Raw genomic sequence first — 20,415 nt, 5'->3', positions numbered from 1 at the left:
TTTTTTTAAAAAAGAGCTACTCTGAGTGCTCTGAGTCCAATTTTACTTTTAAAATACTGTATTCGTTGTGAAGAAGCCCTTCACCCTATTTAATTATACATTTCACATCAGTCATTATTGGCATCTCAGAATGTGAAACCAGGTTGTGGTTTTCATTCTGTCTATCCTGTTTGAAATTCAGTTGTGTGTGTAGAAATTATTCTCTATAGAGTAGCACTGTTCAACAGAACTTTCTGTAGTGATGGAAGTGTTCTATGCTGCACCATATGTGACGATTGAGCACTTAAAATGTAGTTAGTATGTCAGAGGAAAGGAATCTTAAATGCTATTGTATTTTAAATAATTGCAATTGAATTTGAAATAGGCATAGCACCTAGTGGTTTCTGTACTGGGGAGGGATATTCTCAAGGAAAAAGGTATTGTCCTTTTAGAACATCCTAGAAAAATCTAACATGGCAGCATTAAGCCTAAATGCCATTCTAAATGAGCTGCATAAGAATAATTGCCTTGCCTATAAAATGGGAGCTTCAACTAGACACTCTCTAAGGTCTTATCCCATGTGTCTCTGAGTTGCCCTGTGTGAGAATGGCACACTCGCTTTTTGATCTCCAGTGCCTGGCAGAGGACTGACAGACCGTAGATGTGGTATATATGGTTGCTGAAAGGGTCTTAACCTACCGGAGTTTCTAAATCATCTGTCTCAGAGACATAATGAGAGGGCATGTGTGTCCACCTCCCTTCCCAGGTCATGATATTTTAGAAAATTTTCTAAGTTTCTAAGATTCCTTCTCCCTGAATTTCTACAAAGGACCGATTTTAACAGATATTGATTGACTTGTCTTTACAATATCAATGGTCATCTGAAAAAGAACAGAATGCAAGGAAAAGTTTTTGCTGTGGCACTTTAAAGTCTAATTAGCCATAATACACTATTATGAATTTTCTGGGAGGGAAGAAAACATCAATGTCATATGAGTAGGTGGATAATCTCAGTTGCTTATTATCTACCAAAAGTCATGAATGACCAAGCTGGGTCCTCACAGAGAGACTCCTTCCTATCCTTCCCATCTCGTACTTACCATAATTGTCCACTTTCTATTCTCAGCCTCTGGGAACACGAGGGATCGTGCAGAATAAAATACTTCATCATCCACTTCTTCTGGTTTTCGGGGCAAGCAGTGTAAAAATGTCCAGTCAGAGGCAGCAGCTTTAGCAGTCTAAAAAATAGATGGGGCCAAAAAGGGAGAAATGAGGTAAGATTGCATTTTGACAACTATGTGTAGCTGTCAGATTTGTCTTCTTCAGTATTTAAAAATATATCTGGCCTGAGGCCAGAGATCAATTCCAAAGGGGAGACATAGGGGAAGAATGAAGATTTAAGCTCAAGGCACCCAGGAGAAATTTATATGGTACTTTCAATGAATAGAACATTTTAGTCATTTTTTTCCCATCAAAATTTTATTGATTTGCCATTTTTTTAAAAAAAAAAATATGTGCTTGGAGTACTACTTTACACTTCAATACATGTACATGCTTCACTTGCCCTCTACTAAAGCTCCGGTGTTCATAAGTATAGTCATGTTCTTTTACTTGGGAAATTATGGCTCCAAATTAAACTATTTTCTCTGGTCCTGTCTGGTGGGATAGTAAACTTTTCAGTAGTGTCCTACTATTGTAATATGTGACTGGTAGCAAGAGGCACCAATAATAGCTCAATATATTTTAAAAGTTGCTTTTATGTGATTTATTGTATTTTCAACTTATGTTCAGATTATGGGGATTAACGTTTATAGCATATTCTATCACTAGTTAAACTAATTTTGAATAAAACCACTGAGATAGGAGTGTATTAAACAGGAATATCACAGGCCCTCCCTGGTGGTGCAGCGGGTTAAAGCAGTTAAAGCACAGCACTCGGAAGCTAAAGTCACTTCCGCATGAGTTCGATTCCCGCCTGCCCCGGAGGTGACCACATGGCGTAGCAGACAGCTCCTGACCCGCCCGCTGCTCCCCTCAGCAGTGTACTTTGTCCATCTGCCTGTTCTGCTCCCCACTCTGTCTCTGGTGAATTCTCTTACCTCCCACACCTCTGGCCTGTACCCCAGTTCTGTATGCATAAATAAATCTTTAAAAAAAAAACAGAACTATCACTATTTTTACTATATGTTTCATTCTTAATTGAGCCATCATGCATTGGAAGTTTCATTCATAAGGCCGGTGTACTAATAGTTTTAATGAACTCTAAGAGTTCATTTTTAAAAGTTACATTTTTCTGTCCATTTCTATTGCTCACTTAGAGATTCAAGACTACAATCCCTTATATGCTCCGACTTCCAAATGGCCCCCTTTGTATAAGATGTTGTTTTACTTCCCATCCTTCTAGGTTCAGAACCTTCTCGGTTTCTAAAATACTGGCAAAGGAGTAACATTTCAAACACTCACATGTCATTAAGATGACTGTTGTTCAAGCCTGCAGCCTCAGCACCAGGCAAATAAGCAAGCTTGTTCATAGTAAGTATGAGGCCAATGACAGAGAATTTTAATTTTTTCCATAAAATTTTTTGCCAACTATATGACAAATGATTAGTCAGAATATATCACGAACACAAACAAATATAAGAAGGCAAAAAGTATAAAAAATGGACAAAGAATATGATAGCAACTTATAGAAATACATGGAAATGACCAATAAACAAAAAGATGCTTCACTTCATTAGTAAGCAGGGAAAGGCCAATTTTGGAAAGCAGGAGATAAAGATTAAAAAACATAAATTACAGGAATGGAGAGAGTTCAGAAAGACTATAAATTGTCAATTCTATTTGGATAGGCACTTTAGCAGTATTTTCCAGTATTTTAAATAATATATAACACTACATCCATAAATTCTTCAAGCGATCGATCCTCCAGTAATACTTGCAGAAAGACATGTATAAGGACATTGCAATGTTTATAATTGTAATCATTAGAAAGAGACTAATTAATGAACTGAAAATATTTTAAGTATATAATGGCCCATTCACACTTTGGAATTCTATGCAGCCATTAAAAACAATGAAAAGATCTCAGTGAATAAACCAAAAAAAAAAAGTTCCATGGACTCCACCCCTACTCCAGCTTTCTGGACTCCACCCCCTACTCCAGTGATTGGAAACTACAACTCCCAGCAGTACCAGGGAGAGAACTGCGAGGACCCAAGGGCAGAGCTAAGTAGGCATTCTGGGACTTTGGGGGATAAATAGGGTGCCATTCCCTATGGCTCTCCCTTCTCGCTCAGGAAATGGCTCTCGGGAACAAGCGACTGGTGGCTTTCAGTTAGTTACCAGAGCTGCAAGTCAGCGAGCTCGTAAGATATTCCAGTTGCTTTGTGTCCCTCTCTCTTTCCCTGGGTTGTTTCTTTCCCCTTTTTTAAATAAAACCATTATTGACTCTTTTGTGTATGCCTGCAGTACAACTGAATTTTCAGCATGCGAGTGAGGCCCCATAGACAGGTGGCCCAGTTCACACTGGGGTGCCCTGTAACAGAGGTATGAAGAGAGGCACATCAGTCTGTAATACCCCTGGGTATAGTCATTGCTAAGGTGACTGGGGAAGAAGGACATCTCACTTTTAATTTTCAAATTTAATTTTGAAAATTTTATGTATTTCTATTTGGCATGTTTAAATGAGACGCCTGTATTTATGTTATTTTATGAATAAAATATCTTTTGTGATGACTTAATACCTTTCTGCACTAAAACCAATGACTTACTTTGCTGGAAAAATGTTTAAAGTACACCTGACCTATTGAATCAGAAACACTGGTGGGGTTGAGGTGGAAGGGGGTGGATGTCTGTTGCCAGCTATTTCTAGAAGCTCAAGGCATAATAAAGGTTGAGAGATATTGCTTCAGATGTTCATGAAAGGCATCAGATTGGATGGAATTCCCCTGGGATGCCTTAAAGGCAGGGAATACAACTAAACTGGATGTAAGAGTCTAAAACTTGGAGGCAAGGACTAACCTGAAGAACATAATTACGGAGCGTTTCATAGAGAAGTCAGAAGAGACCACATACAGCAGAAACGACCTGATGTGTCTAAGAGGAGTAGAGGAGTCCAGTACCTCTATGCCGGTGAGAGGGAAAAAAAAAAAAGTTTCATCCAGGTCAAAAGGCTCTTTCTGATGGACACAGCAACTCTTCCAAAGAGAAATTCCTAGGGGTAATGGCCAGTAACTTTCTGAGTCCTTCAGGAATGCAAGGATGGTCTGCTCTCCCTCAAATGAACAAGCAGTTTGATGGTCTGGCTTTTACGGTTAGAATTAATGACATTTCAAACAGGCATTGACTCGTACCTTCATTGTAATCTGATAACCACGGAAAGCCTGGAGCCGCTTTTTCTTTTCCTCTTCTTGTCCCATGCTGATCCAAGTGTCTGTAATTAATACATTGCCTCCACGAGCCGCTTCCAGTGGATCATTTGTCAGTGACAGCTTGGTACCATTCTAGCACACACAAGCGCAGGGTTACACAACTTCATGGGCCAGAGAAAGGCAATTATAACTGATATAGAAGGAGCATACCTCCTTGGCATATTGCTCTGCCAACTTGGTTACAGTAGGATCTGGCTCATACCCCTGTAGGGGGAAAAATTGAACTGTTATTTAGGTCATTTTCTTTTACATAGTTTCCTACACATGCTTCTATTTCATCTCAAAAATCACTATCACTGTCCTTGCCTTTACTGCTTAAAGCTGTAACCCACTGAGGGTCAATAAAATATGATGTTTACCTCTAGAATTTCAAACCTGATTAGCGTTTTCTTGGAATTTAAAAAGGTAACAATTGCCTCACTTTTATCTTTGACCTCTGTAGTTTTCAAGACAAACAGGTGCAGTGCTTTCTAGTTCTTCTGAGCATCTATCTCTTCTTGGTCGTCTAATAGCTTAAGAAGATTATAAACATAATTCTGCAACCTCATTTGTTTTTTTCTCAACATCTTTCCACAAGCTCTTTTTAAAATGCCTTTGTGGGCTAAAATGTTTTCCCTGACTCACTGCCCATGGATAAAGTATTCAGGGCTCAGCACAAATGTTTCCTGCTGAGAAAAAAATCTCCCCTGAACATCCAGCTAAATACACAATATTATTTAGCACTCACCAATAAACTTCTACAGCAGGAGCTTGCTTTGAGATGGCATTTATCCAGCAAGTATACTTCTTTTGTTAACATATTTGTTTGGGGTGCTATGGTGGATATGGGGATAGAACTGAGGGCACAAAATCTTTGGCATCACATGGGGCTTTACTTGCTCCCCTCGTGTCATATCAACTCCGAGGGAGCATCCTGGGAGCAGCTGAAGCCCCTCACGCTGTTTCAGACCTCAGAAGTAGCTCCTGCTCTTCCCTCTTCACCCTCCTACCTGTTCAGTACACAGCAGAAAGACTTGTTTTCCCTGAAGCAGTCAATGCTTACTACAAGTTTCTTAAATCAAAGCTGATTAAAAAGAGAATCAAGGCTTCCCAATGACATTCCCAGCTTCTGTGTCTTTTAATTGCTCTCAACATTGCTGCACACAGCCGACCTTACTGTTGTCTCTGCATGTCTTGCCCTTTTCTGCCAGTACAGCCTTTCACCCTTGAACACCTCCCCGCTCTGTTCCCTCCTGAACATCTTCATTGGAACATGTCAGCTCCACCTTTGTCAAAAGTCTAGCCCAGACTCACCTCCAGGACCCTTATGGAAACTTGTCCGTCCAAACACCATAATTATCCTCACCGTTCTCCAGCCTTCTTATATTCCTGAAGTCTTCGTATTGAGTTGATTTTTATAAATTCTCAGTAGGGGTTTGGGGTGAATGTGAAGATGTGCCTCCCAGGTCCCCATTTGTGCATAAAGGTCTGATACCCCTGTACAAGATGTGCTGCCAGAAGTTGTCCCTCAGCTGTCAGCCCTTTTGGGGTACTGCCTCAGCTGCAGAGAACCCACTCAGCCAAGGTCACAGCCCCTCCCAGGGCCACCTCCATTCAATGATCGACAGGAGGATATTGAAAGCCTGCTTCCCTCCTCCCAACTTGGGGCAACTGAAATGGCCATCACAGATCTGGAATTATCTAAAGGGTCAACTGAGGCTGACCCTGGGCCTGCATGCCAGCTCACTGTCCACCCTGAACCCACTCTTGCTTCCTTCCTCTACCTTGTAGATGTTGCTGATGTCAAGGGCACACCCTATTAAACACCCTGCTCAGTCTTCAACTGAACTCTCCAAGTCTACGTCCTGGAGAATTCAGCCCGAGAAAAGCATGTTCAGGTTTATTATTTGAAACTGTTCATTTGCACATGTGATTTTCTATCACAGTTCTTTCTCTCATTACAAAATTTGGAGGAAACTGCTCAAATGATGATGATGGTGGTGGCTGCTGATGTTTTGGCAGCTTTTGCACACTCGGATAGCCATACTCCTGGAGTTTGTTGATCAGCGTTCAGGAAAGGTAATTAATAAAACTCGCAAATTTAATAACTAATGGTGTGACTGCTAAGCAGAAATGGAGACTCCAGGCTGCTACTCCAGGTGACTCCTGCCCTGAAAATTTAGCCAACACATTGAATAGCAGGTCCTGCACTCCCTAGGCATAATCACTCTTAGAGAAGGAATCAATAAGTACTTAGAGAACCAACAGAGAGGCTTGGAAATTAGAAAATCACCCAACCTTGCATGCACTGGGCCATGACGGAGAATACAAAGAGGAATTCTTTACTCACAGCTTAGCTTTCAATACTAAATCACTCATTGGCTTTTACATAAATCTTAAAACCAGATGAAGAAGAAGGTGATTAACAAACCCAGTTCAGTCTAAATATTCACTTAGAACAATGTTAAAATCATTACTTTCAGTAGTTTATAGAGAGATTTTACAACCATGGACAAAATTATGTTTTCTTGAACTCGTAGGTTATTCTTGGTTGAAGGATGGGGAAATAGATTAATTATGGCCTTGGAAACTTTTCAGTGCTTCTTAAATTTATAATAAATCTCTTACTTTGGGCCTTAAGGAAATAGATCTACTTATAAATTGATGGAACAACTTCTGTGCTATCAGACTTTCCAGAAGATTTTTTTAAACTCCAACTCCCACCAAGATTTAACCAGGTTTTAGTACTCTTTATCATTTAAATGAGTTTCTGCAGGAGAACAATGCTAAAATTACTCTGTAATATTGGGATTTTTCCTTTGTTGTTAATAAAACATCCTTGACATGTAATAAAATGTTGAAACCATGTTTTTCTCCAACAGAATAAAGGTTTTCTGAAAACGCCTTATAGAAAGGAACAATGATTGGTAATGTAAATTAAATGTAATATACAATGTTTTATCTATAAAAAACTAAATGCCATAATAGTTTGCATTAATTCAAAGTCTTTCTTCAAACGAGATGTGCAGTGAGTATGCTAACGATCCCTTCCCATAAAGTGAAGTAGAACCTCCTTCAGCAACATGTCAGATCTGAACCCTTGTCATTTGCAACAACATGGATGGAAATGGAGAGGATTGTGCTAAAGTCAGTCAGAATGAGAAAGACCAATATCGATGACTATTGTATGCATATGTAGATGATAAAAAAGCCAAATAAAAGAATAAACAAGGCCCTCCCTGGTGGCGCAGCGGGTTAAAGCACTGCACTGGGAAGCTAAAGCCATTTCTGCATGAGTTCGAGTCCCGCCTGCCCGGGAGGTAACCACATGGCATGGCAGACCTCTCCTGACCCGCCTGCTGCTCCCCTCAGCAGTGTACTTCGTCGTTCTGCCTGTTCTGTTCCCCACTCTGTCTCTGGTGAAGCCTCTCGCCGCCCCTGAGCCTCTGGCCTATACCCCAGTTCTGTATGCACAAATAAATAAATCTTTAAAAAAAAAAAAAGAATAAACAAAACTAAACCAAAACAAACCCCAAAAAAATCTGACTGTAGAATTGAGGCTCCTAGCAGGGGAAATTGAGGATGGGAGCAACGGGAGGTGGAGACCCAATGGACTGTGGTGGAGGATTATGGATAAGACCCTATTCCATTGAACCTTATTCAGTGTTGTCAACTAATGTCACCTCAATTAAAAAAAATTACCCCCCAAAAAACCCTTGTACAATCTGACTCTTTATTTTAGTTCACACTGAATGAAAAAAGAATTATCTTTTCATGCATCATCTGGGTACCCACAGCTTACTAGAATAGGGCAGCTTGCAATTCACTGCTGTCTATGCCTACCACTTCTATGGCCAGGATACCAGTTTGAGGAACTTCATGCCCACTGGAACCTCAGAATATGTCCCAGTTTGGAAACAGGGCCTTTATGGATAGAATCAATTAATGGGGATGAGGGTTGGCCTAAATTTAATATGATTGGTGCCCTCCTAAGAGGAGGAACATTTGCACAGAGACACAAAGAAGGTGGAGGATGAGTGAAGCCAGCCTAAGCCAACACGCCTGTGACTGTAAGAAGCTACAGAAATCAAGAAGGATCCTTCCGCAGAGATTTCTCAGGAAGTACACACCCTGCGGAAACTTTGATCTCGGACTTGCAGTGTCCAGAACTGGAAGACAATGCATTTCCCTGATCTTATAGCCTCCAGCCTGTGGTCGTTATGGTAGCTGTAAGAAACTGAGGGAGAAGGGTAGATTAACTCAAAGTGGTCCAGCAAAAACACCAGGGAAAAGCATGTGTACGTGTCTATGTGTGTCAGTGTGTGTGTTTGTTTGCAACAAACAATGCTGATCGCTTTTTCAGGTGCTTTCAGAGGATTGCTTTTTAAAATGGATCTCCATCAGTGTGCTTCTAACACCCAACCTTGCACAGCTCTTCTCTTCCTGACTGAGTTTCACTGGTTTTTTCACCTCACCTCCACTTGCTGCTCTTGGCCAATGGCTGCTTCAGAGGATGGAAGCCTGCCTTCCTTGCCTGGGGCTGGCATGACTCTGGAGCAAAATTTACACCGCACAGCTCATGTGTGCAATCAGGCTGAAGCTGGCAAGGGCTGAGGGTAACCTGGGGCTCTCCTAAGTTTAGGGCCAAAGCCTGTATCCCCTGCCACCTCCTAGTCCTGGGCTAACTAGGATAGTTGGTCACAGAAAACAACATCCACACTTAGCTTTTCCTTTTTTCTGTCTGCTCTCCCTTGTTTCATGGGGCATTTGTCTGTGGGGAGGCCAGCCTAAGACCCCGGGGGAGGGATGTGGAGAGGACACAAGAGCCTCGGCTATGTGGGTAATTCCTGTTGGACAAAGTCAGCTATTTCTCTGCACCATGCAAATCATGTTCCCAGTGATTGACATGTAAACATCTCAGACTCAAGAAATGTATAGGGCACAGCTTTTAGGCCTCTCATATCCATTTCAGTGTGGCTTCACTTCTCAGGGGGAAAGGACCCCAGCAGTGACTCCTGACAGTAAACTTGTTTGTTGGGAAACATTCTGGTGCACAATAGTCGTCTCCACATCAGAGGGCCAATTCCATCTTTTATTTTGTTTCTGAAATTCTTTCTATTTAGGGGAGTTGGCTCTTCAAAAGACACCGATAGAACATGAGTGGCCAATGAGAAACCTAATGAGGAAAAGAATGCAGCAGAGATGGTGTGTTGAAAGGTTCTGTGGGGATCTTTCAAGATTAGTTTGTGTATGTATCTCTCTCAGGATTTGGGTTCAGCCTTTCCAAGGCCTGTTTATTTTGTGAGGTTGGGGGTGTCCTAGAGGAGGTCTTCTGAAGAGATTTGTATTTCTAAATTTGAGTGCGTTTATTTACGTATTGATGTTTTTCTGTAGGTGAAGGCTTTCCATTTAGAAATTCAAATCGGGGCCCTCCTGGTGGCGCAACGGGTTAAAGCGCAGCACTGCAAAACTAGCTGCAGCCGCTTCAGAGTTCCATCCCTGGCCAGGTAGGTGACCCACATGGTGCAGCATGCTGACCTGCCCGCTGCTCCCCTCAGCAGTGTACTTCGTCAGTCTGCCTGTTCTGCTCCCCACTGTGTCTCTGGTGAATCCTCTCACACAGACCCCCACACACACCTCTGGCCTGTACCCCAGTTCTTTATGCATACATCAATAAATATTTTAAAAGAAAGAAAAATAGTTCTGAAAAAAGAAATTCAAATTGTATAAAAGCCTCCACTGTGAAAGCCGTTTCCCTCCTACCTCTACTCTTGAAGTGCCCAGTTAACCTTCTCTGAGACAACAACGGTTACCTATTTCTTGGGTATTAAAAGAGTAAGTTTGGACTTAGGAAAGAAGTCCTGCTTTCCATACACCTTTGAGAGATGATAACAGGATAATCCCATAGAAAAGGGAGGTTTTAGTTTCCCTGCCCCACCTAAAGAAGGGAATGGCTGAGCAGGGAGGAGAAGAGAGAAGACTGAAAGGAGGGAAGGAGAGCAAGAAAGAGAGGCATGTGGAGCAGAGAGACGTGTGAAGCTGCACTTGCTTCTTGGCCTTGGACTTGCACCAGGGACTTAGGGCACATAGGAGACACTTGAAACAGACATGGGTGACAGACGCGTAGGGAGGCTGACAATGGCAGCCTTTACCCTAATTTTGCTTTTGCTTCTTTCCTTCCAGACCTGCCTGGCCCCTTCTGCCCCTTCCCTCTTCCCACTAGAAGGTGCCTTAGACCTGTGGCAGGATTGGGCCGCAGTGTGCTTTAGGCCAATCCTGTGTGGCCGGGTCTTTACCCACAAGGAGATGGGTAACTTTGAGTGCTTGATTTGGAAACCATATTCTTTCTCTTCTCTTTATTGCACACTGATTGTATTAAAGTTCTTTTCCATTAAAGGTGATGCACTAGAGTATGTTTTTTCTTGATACAGCGGATGGCAGAACCTATTGAGAGCAGGCAGGCTTCAGGGTTCCAGGGTGCCTCTTTCCCTGCCCTGTAACAGATCAGGAGCAGGGTAGGAAGTCTGCAGCGTCATTTTCCCAGACATTTGGGAGGCAGGTTTTAAAAAGCTGATGTGTCCCTGCAGGGGCGTTTTGAAACACCACGCTGGGGAAGATGGTATCACTATGATCTTCACATTAGACTGACATTTTTCTACCAAATGGTTGCCTGGGGAATCCTACACCACCTGGATTTCTTTGGCCTTTGTGGCAATGCCCAGGGATGCCAATCATCACAACGGCTGCTTGTGGGGCACACAAAGGGACAATTGAGACATGCTTCTCAAGCAGACTTAAAGCACGAAAAGCATCAGTCAAGACGATCCACTACTGTAGAGGTGAGAAATTGTGTGCTCAGGAGGCCAGAGAGTTGCAACAGTAAAGCTATCACAACCTGAATTGCGTGATCTCACCTGTGCTTTCCTTGAATGGAAGAGAGATGTGCTTTCACCAGTAATTGAATCTGGGGAAGGCTTAAGAGGGGGTTCGTTTCAAGGCAGTCTCCTTACCTTTGGAGTAGCCGCCTGAAGGTGCATCCCAAATTTCGCAGCACTCATCATGATGGAGTGCAGAATGTTGTTGCCGTCTCCAATCCAGCTGAGGGTAAGGCCTTTTAGAGAGCCATAGTGTTCCTAAAAGGCGAGGGAGCGAGGTGATTACATGTGGGAGGGAGTGCATGTATGTGAGACAGTTATTTAGGGTAAAAAATAAAGGAAACAGGCTTCCTCTCTATTTTAATGCTTTGGGGCAATGACCCACTTTTTTTTCTTTTTTTTTTTTTTTGCATTATACCAAGCAATGACATGAGTGTGCAATTCTAAAATATAGGAATATGTCCTAACATCTTTTTTTTTAAGATTTATTTACTTATGCATCCAAGAACTGGGGTATAGGCCAGAGGTGCAGGGGGTCGGGGGTGAGAGGACTCACCAGAGACAGAATGGGGAGCAGAACATGCAGGTGTACTGAAATGCACTGCTGAGGGGAGCAGCAGGTGAGATAGGAGAGGTCTGTGGGTCACCTCCCTGGCTGAGGATTGAACTCCTGCTGCAGTGGCTGCAGATTCCTTCAAAGTGCTGTGTTTTAACCCCTTTAACTCCAGGAAAGGCCCATTTTTCCTAGTGTCTTAAACCAAGACATTTTATGAGCATATAAGGTATTCATATTTTCCTGTATTTTTAAATCTAAATCTTTGTTATCTTCACTCCTTTAGTCAACAAATTGAGCTCCATTTATGTCTAGATGTTGTTCTTGGACTTAAAGATCTAACAATGGACAAAGGAAACAAAAATCTCTGCCTTTATGGAGCTCACATTCTTTGGATAAGAAAAGGGAAATTCAGTGCACTGGGACAATGAAGCGTGATGGTCAAGAATGTTCCCATTTAGGTAAAGTTGAAAGCATGTCCAATAATACCCTTGGGCTGTTGGTGGACACAGACATGTGTCACTGATGTTGTAAAAACATGCCTGAGACACTTTGATGGTGGGAAAACTATGCTGGCCCCACCTGAGAGGAAAAATCCTATATTGGGGGGAAAAAACACAGATTTTTAAAATAAATTAATTTAAGAACATGCCTGGGAATTATAAATAGAAGCATTTTACCATGCCTATCACCAAAATACCCATAATCCTCCACCAGAGTCCATTGGCACTTTTCCCCCCTTTTTGCTCCCTTCTCCTACCCCCCCACCAACTCCTACCCCATAGCCTCAGTTCTGAAGTCAGAGTTCTAAGACTTATTTTGCTTTGGTTTTGTCTGTAAATTATATATAGTGTCATTGTAAAACAATGTTAGTTCAATAAAAAAACAATATAAATAAAGAAAGATGTGACTCAGGGTGGTTATAAACAAAGCTGTGACTAGAAATAAAAGAGGGAAAACTGAATACAAACATGAGAATAATTTCTTAGTGGGGTGGAGGGAATGGGCTCATGGAGAGTTACACAGAGGGCTTCAAGTGTATCTGCAATCTTTTCTTTAAAAACAATAAAAATTCTAAAGTAAGATTTGACAAAACTCTAATGGCCATATAGGCCTTCTTTTCTCGAGTTGTCTATAGGTTTTATATAGATAATACATTTATATATAATTATATACTATATATATATAGACAATATATTTATAAAGATAATATATTTAAAAAGAGAAGGGCTAAGTAATTTAGAGGCCACAGAACTACCAGGTGACTAAGCTAAGATTTAAATCTAAGTATCTGGTTTAGATTTCATGTTCTTGATAATCAGCTATTGATTCAATCCACTCCTCCTTTGAATATCTCCTATTCGAAGGCATTGCACCAGATCCTGCAGGGGACAATATAACGAATAGAGCATCTCTCTTTATCTCTCTCAATGAATCTATAATCTAATAATGATAAAGTCCCAGGGGGGAGCATTAAATTATCTGGTGTATATGTAAAGCAACACCCACAACAGCCACTTGGCATCTTAGATACCAACCTCCCTGTATATATGTATTTTATTCTCATATCCAAAGAGTTTGAATTTGAGTTTAACCCCATATTTGCATGTGTGCAGTTTATTCCAGTGGAGAGAAAACTGAAACTATCCAATTTGCCTTCTCTCCCAGAAATGCCCCGAGAAACAGAAATCCAGGTTTTCAGGGTTCTAAGAAGCAAGGAAATGGGCTGTTGCAAACCAAATGAGATTAATCTTTCAAAGTCATTGGAAATTCCTCATTTGGGGGGACACGTTCAAGTTTGAGCCCCAATTCTATAAATTCGGTATGTTCTTAACACTCGTCTTAAATAATCAGCTTATTAAAATGATAGAAAGTTCCCTCTTCTCAGAAAGTGATTTAGTAATTGACCATTCTGAATATTCAAAGCACAATCCATCAGTATCTCTTCCATGCCATGGAGCCTGATGTATGGGTGATCATGATGAATGGGGAATCACACAAAGCTATGCCATTCTCTATGCTCCGGCATTCCCTATTCATCCATTGTGTTAAATATGGCACGCAAAAGCAAAGTGATTGAAAGGACAGAAGATGAGAACAGGCTAAAAGAGGCCGGGAATGAGCCTGAGAACAGAAGGAATCTTGTAATCTCTTTTTAACAATGCTTTGTTTTCCTTGGAAATCTAGCATGCACACATATGCTGTAATTCTTTGCCAAGATGATATTTGAAAACAAAACACCAGTACTATGACTTAAATGGCTCCATTTAGAGCTAGTGAGGAACCATTTGTTGTTCTTACCCTTGTGTGAGGCAAAGAAATAAACCAACCTGGAGAGTGAGGTAGTCAGCCAGGATCTGGATAGGATGGTACATATCTGACAGCCCATTGACAATTGGGATGGATGCTTCTTTAGCCAGGGTGTCCAGATCTGACTGTTTATACACTCGAGCCAATACTGCATCCGTCATGCCAGACAGCACACTGTAGCAAACCAAGAAAAGATAATCTATGTTAATTATACTTAATAGTTCCTTCTTTAATAAGGATCTTAAACAGTAATAAGAAATGCTAATAAAATTAGAATTTTTAATGTTATAACTATCTGTCAACATGAGCTATTTAAAGGTTAATATTAAATATGTAGTCATTAAAAAGGCCAGATGTTGCTACACTCATGATTTTGCTATTACATACAGAGATGAGAAATCAATTGTGGGTCCAGCAGTTGTGACGATGAATTATAATTTTTAAGCAGCAGTTAGTAAAGTTAAAGGTGACAGGACAAAGAGGAAGCTCTAGAAAGAAACATCAATGACCTTATGGGTACTTTCTCTGCATGTGGATCATTTTCCTTTGTATCGCCCGATAGAAAATGACATATTTTCAGTATAAAATTAAAAGTTCCAGCGTGGCAGCCATAGATGCACACACTCAGATTGCTGTAAGAGAGGGAACGCTCTGGGGAGTGTTATTAGCTGACAGTCTCCAGCTGCTACAACTTTGGGGTCTGCTGCGATGCTCATAGCAAGGTCGCATTCTCCCCCAGGCTATTTGACCCAAAGACTGAGCATGCTAGAGTACTAGAGCCTTCTGCCTGACATGGGGCATCTCTGACGAGCAACCCTTGAGCTGGTCTTCCCACTGCTACTTCCCATTAAGACAGAACTCTGATGCCAGCTGAGGTTCTGCCAACCCTACTCCTTCCTTCTCTCCTTCATGAGGTCTATCCCCTGCCTATTCCAGCCCCCTTTACTTAACCCTTCATAGGATTAAGGAATCCTCAAAAAATCTCCTGCATATCTAATTCCATCTTGGACTCTGCTTCTTGGTGAATTTGAATTGACAAAGCCAGCAGTGAACTCTGAAGGGGCTGATGAGGACCCCTGCACTTACACCCTGTAGAGCTACCAGCATCTCTGAAAACAACAACGCATGCTTCAAACTTTACAACACACACACACAAACCACCAAGAAAGAAAGATAAACTGTTGCCATGAGTTAAAAAGACACACAGAAAGATGGATGTCATCTTATAGGTCAAGGACCCAAGACTCAGAATGGTGAAGTAACTGCCCCAGGTCACACAACGAATTATACTTACATTCAATCAATGTCAGTTTAACGCAAAGGTTCACATTCTTACCATTACTATGAATCACCTCAAGTGTGCAGATGAGAAAAACTTAGAAGGGGAAACTGAGATTCAGATTTTGCTTTCTCTCCATGTGTCAAAATGATGGTGGTCTCTGCGGTAGAGTTTCAGGCTTTTTAAAATCTGGGTTTCTTCCTATGACTAAAAGGGAATCCCCACAACAAAGGCTTCTAAACATTTTCATTTTAAAGAACTTTTGTTATTAGCAAAAAAAAAAAATCGGAAAGTCTCTCATGATGTAGTTATATAAAGTATACAGTCATGATTAGAAGTAACTAGTCTTGAGTTCTAAATCTGCTTCTGTAACTGGCTAGCTGTGTGACCTTGAACGTATTTTATTTCTCTATGATTTAGTTTCCTCATCTGTAAATTGGTGATAATAATACCTACTCCACTGGATAGATATTGTGAGGATCATATGTGATAGTCTATATCAAATGCTTAGTGTGATGCTTTACTCACAGTAAGAGACTAAAAAGCAATAAATATTATTTTCATATATTTGGAAAGCCATATCTGTTGCCAAAAGAAAGTTCATAAAATCAAAACTACATTGAGTTCATCACCTCACCTGTGAGAATGGTCTATAGTGAAAAGATTAGAAACAGCAGGTGTTGGTGAGGGTGTGGAGAAAAAGGAACCCTTTTACACTATTGGTGGCAATATAAATTGGCATAGCCTCCATAGAAAACAGAATGGGGGTCCTTAAAAAACTATGGGATCACCATATAACCCAGCAATACCACTTCTTGATAATTATCCCCAAAATATGAAAACACTGATTCCAAAAGATATTTGCACCCTGATGTCCATTTCACCACTGTTCACAATGAGCCAAGATATGGAAATCACCTAAATGCCCATAGACAGGTGACTGGATAAAGATGTCGTGGCATCTATTTTCACTAGAATACCATTAAGCTATTTAAAATATGCTATCTTGGGCTTTTGCAGCAACATGGATAGAACTTAAGATGATTATGCTAAGCGGAGAAAAGTCAGAAAGTGAGGCAAAGGAACAGAAACTGAACAAATATAATTCAGACTCATTACAAAATGGTGGGTAACAGAGGGAAAGAGGGAGAGTGATGGGAGCAAGGAGTGGAAGGGATCAATTTGCTACTGGTGGGTGATACTAGATATCAGTGGTAGGTGCAATGTGGTATGTACATTTAAGCAAGTGTATGCCACCATACCCTTGAAACTTACATAATTTTCTAAACCAACATAAAATTAATTTAAAAAAACAGAATGCATAAAATCTAAAAGCTATTTGTGTTCAGCAAGGCCTTCTTAAATTTGTATTTTAACCAACAGTTGGAAAAGTAGTCCCTTTATTTGTAAGAGGTATGTTATTTGTTCATTCTGTAGAGAAATGTTGTTGCTTACAAAAAAGACAAAATTATTCAAAAAAGTCCCTGCCCCAGGGATTATAGAATCAAAGATTAAAAACCATAGTTCTATCACATGCTTTCTAGTTTCAAAATATTTTCAAATCTTCACTGATTTTTCTACCATAAATTCCCAAATTTTCAGATTTTATAAGTCTACTACATTTCCAAAAGCCTATGAATATCAATATAAAATTCCCAACTTTTTGTTAAGCAAATTAAGGGCATAAATAAACAAATAAAAATATGTATTATCTCCACTTCATTAAGCAAATACATTTTAATCCCCCACAGGGTAAAACGTTATTTTAGAAATTGAATAAATTTAGCTCTGTGAAATTTGCTGTATTATATTTACTTTGCTTATTTTACCACTTCTGATGAAAATGCCCCATGTTGGCACATAGTGGCAAGTTCAAGATTTGGAAGCCAATGTTTCTAAGCACATTGTATATTGTGCCATGAAAAGGTTGAATAAAAGAGTCACTGTAGAATTCTTCTCGCAAAACAAATAATGTTGGTTAATTTTTTTATTAAAGGTTTATTTATTTATGCATACAGAACTGGGGTACAGGCCAGAGGTGCAGGGGTGGTGAGAGGATTCACCAGAGACAGAGTGGGGAGCAGAACAGGCAGACTGCCAGAGTACCCTTCTGAGGGGAGCAGCGGGCAGGTCAGGACAGGTCTGCCACGCCATGTGGGTTCCTCCGGGGCGGGTGGGGATCAAACTCATGCTAATGTGGCTTTAGCTTCTTAGTGCTGTGCTTTAACCCACTGCGCTACCAGGGAGGGCCATGTTGGTTAACTTTTAACTGTAACCAGGATTTTCAAATTTTGCTGCACAAGAAAGTCACCTGGAGAGTTTTTTAAATTATTGATGTTTAGGTCATCATATATATCAATTACATCAGCAAAATGGAATCTCTAGGGGTGAGACCAATATTTTTATTTAACCTTCCCGGTGATTCTAAGGTCCAGCCAAAGATAGCATCTCAATCCGCAGATAACAGCAGGAACATCACCTTGGAGCTTGTTAGAACAGCGGACTTACAACCCAGTCATTTTGCTGTATCTGTGTTGTATTAAGATCTCTTGGTAATTAATTTTTATATTAAAACTCCATAATGAGACCCTAATAGAGGGAGTTGAGGTCACCAGACTTTTAAAGGTACCATTCTTTCTTTTCTTAAAACCCTAGTCAAACCAAAGGTAAGTCAAGAAGTGTTGACCCACAGAACCACAAGACTTTGTCCATAGTCTTGCTGGCAGAGAATGTTTTCTATTTCAATTGGGGGGAAAAAAAGGCATCTCAAGTCCTGAGAAGAGAATAAATTCACTCCCTTCCTTTAAGAATAACTGTTACCTTCACCTGCCTGTTTATACCTTTAAATATCCTAGCACCCAGAGTTTTAGTCTCTAATATTATTCTCTTTCTACATATTTTTATAAAGGAAACAGAGACCATTAGAAAATAGTCAATTCCTCATCCTTGGGCAGGACATCAGTGTAGCTTTAGATCACCCTGTTATCAAAAAGAGTGATTTTTTAAACGGCAGGGGCATGGATAAAATCATTAAATTTAGTAGTAAAATCATTAACTAAAACAAGTTGTGCTGGAAAAAGTTTATGATGCTCAGAAGATAAGAATGAATGTAAAGAAAATATCTAAAAATGTAGTGACACAAAGGGAAATGCACGGGATTATGGTGATGGCACACGGGTGACTTGGTGATGGGAAACCCGCGGGGATTACAATTGAGATGGAAAAAAATGTACAAAATGATGTAAAAATAAACTTTTGTAATAAAAAAAAATGTTGTGACACTACCAAAGGAAGATAGCTATTCTCACACCCATATAACTTCACTTACTGCGGTAAGAAAGTGTGTAGATATAACTAGATACAGATATTTTGTAGGTATATTTCTGTTCATAAAGTATAGATATGTACTATTTCAATCTGTGTAAACAGCTAATAATTAACATAACCAATAAGTCAAACAGTTTTATTAGAGGTCCAGAAATAGACATTGAGACTGTTTTCTCAATGAACAGCATTTGTGGTTTTATATAGAGAGGTTGAAGTCCAGCATTTTCTATACCAGTTACCACATACAACTTCAATTAGAAAGATGACACAGCTTTTCTTTCCCATTAATAATTTAGTTAACTGTCCTGAAGAGGAAAACTAAGTTTTCAGACTTAATTTCATGTGTCTTTGGGAGTGAAACCTTTTAATGAGCCCACTTACAGTAATGCAATGCCAATAAATAAGACATATACCCTATCATATTGAAAGCAGGGTGTGTTAACCTATCATGAAGATATTAAGTGGTCCATGACCTGCCAAAAACTAAAAACAAAACTGAAAGAATACTTCACCTTTTAATTTTGTAAAAAAAAAAAAAAATCAGAATTTATATGAAAATCAGTAGTAAGGATTCTGTAGTGGATAGAATGTTTATTTCCTCAGCTCCTGCAGAGATGTCCACATGATAATACCCAGAACTGTCCAGAGACCATTTAATAAGGTTAAAAAGTAAGCCCCTCTTCCTCACCTAGCAGGTAGGTTTGGGAGGACTGAATATATAAGGGTATTTATCAAGAAGGTGCCATGGGAACTAGGCCATGAGACTGACCACCCAACCAGAAAACCAGCCCAGAGCCAGGAATTCACAAGTTAGGGAAGGACACATTTTGTGGCAAAGGTCAGAGCCAGGGACCAGACATCTCCACAGATAACTGGGGCAAACTGGTACCCCACATTAGAAAGTACACGAAAACAGAGTTTAAAATAGTCCAAAATCCTTATTGGTGTACAGATCTCTCCCATCTCACCCCCAGCTCCCTTGAAGGATATGTCAATAAATCCACCTTTCCTATTATCTTCTGTCTCTAGTGAATTCTTTCACCCCCACAACTACAGCTTCACCCTGATGTTACTCCACCTGTGAATATATCTTACATGGCAAAGGGAATATTTCGGATGTAATTAAATTAAGGATATTGAGATGGGGTAATTGAGATGGTAAATTAAATGAACCCTGAAAAAGCATAGTTTCTGGTAGAGTTCCTGACCATCCAACAATATGTGGAGGTTCGCGCTTTCAGGACCATGTAAAACTAAGATAAAAGTCAGGATACGAATGTAAAACAAAATGAGTCATATGAATGGCAGGGTGCCCCGTTTTGCTTTAAAATACTAATCAATTCTGTGATTTTACAGTGTAATCCCATAGATAGGGGAGGTTCCTGGTTCCCAGCCCCATCCAAGGGAGAGTGGAGCCGAGCAGCCAGGGGAAGCTAAAAAAAGACAGAGGAAACAGGAAAGAGAAGACTAGAAGAACTGGAAGAGGCACATGGAGAAGAGAGACGTGATAAAGAAGTTGTGTTTGCTTCACAACCTTGGCTTTGTACTAGGGACTCCGGGAACATGGAAAGAGACACTTGAGACAGATGTGGATGGGAGACCTGTGGGGAGGTTAACAATGGAAGCCTTTACATTAGCTTGAATTTTGATGTTGCTCCTTTTTTCCTTAAAGACCCTGCCCCT

General features: G+C 40.4%; 1 protein-coding gene across 1 annotated transcript in view; it reads right to left on the bottom strand.

Annotated features, from left to right (window-relative positions):
- Positions 1-20,415, bottom strand: part of OTC (ornithine carbamoyltransferase) — a 57,418-nt gene that overhangs the window by 3,312 nt on the left and 33,691 nt on the right. Inside the window, exons 5-9 of the mRNA XM_004689945.1 lie at positions 14,147-14,300; positions 11,399-11,521; positions 4,560-4,613; positions 4,332-4,481; positions 1,080-1,217 (exon numbers count right to left, since the gene is read on the bottom strand). Of these exons, the coding sequence (XP_004690002.1) occupies positions 1,080-1,217; positions 4,332-4,481; positions 4,560-4,613; positions 11,399-11,521; positions 14,147-14,300 (619 nt within the window). The remainder of the gene's footprint in view (positions 1-1,079; positions 1,218-4,331; positions 4,482-4,559; positions 4,614-11,398; positions 11,522-14,146; positions 14,301-20,415) is intronic.

This window comes from Condylura cristata, unplaced genomic scaffold (assembly GCF_000260355.1).
Source record: "Condylura cristata isolate star-nosed mole 26May11 unplaced genomic scaffold, ConCri1.0 scaffold00027, whole genome shotgun sequence".
In the NCBI taxonomy this organism is placed as follows: Eukaryota; Metazoa; Chordata; class Mammalia; order Eulipotyphla; family Talpidae; genus Condylura; species Condylura cristata.
Note: the sequence above shows the minus strand (reverse complement) of the source record. Positions and strands in the feature narration are given on the sequence as shown.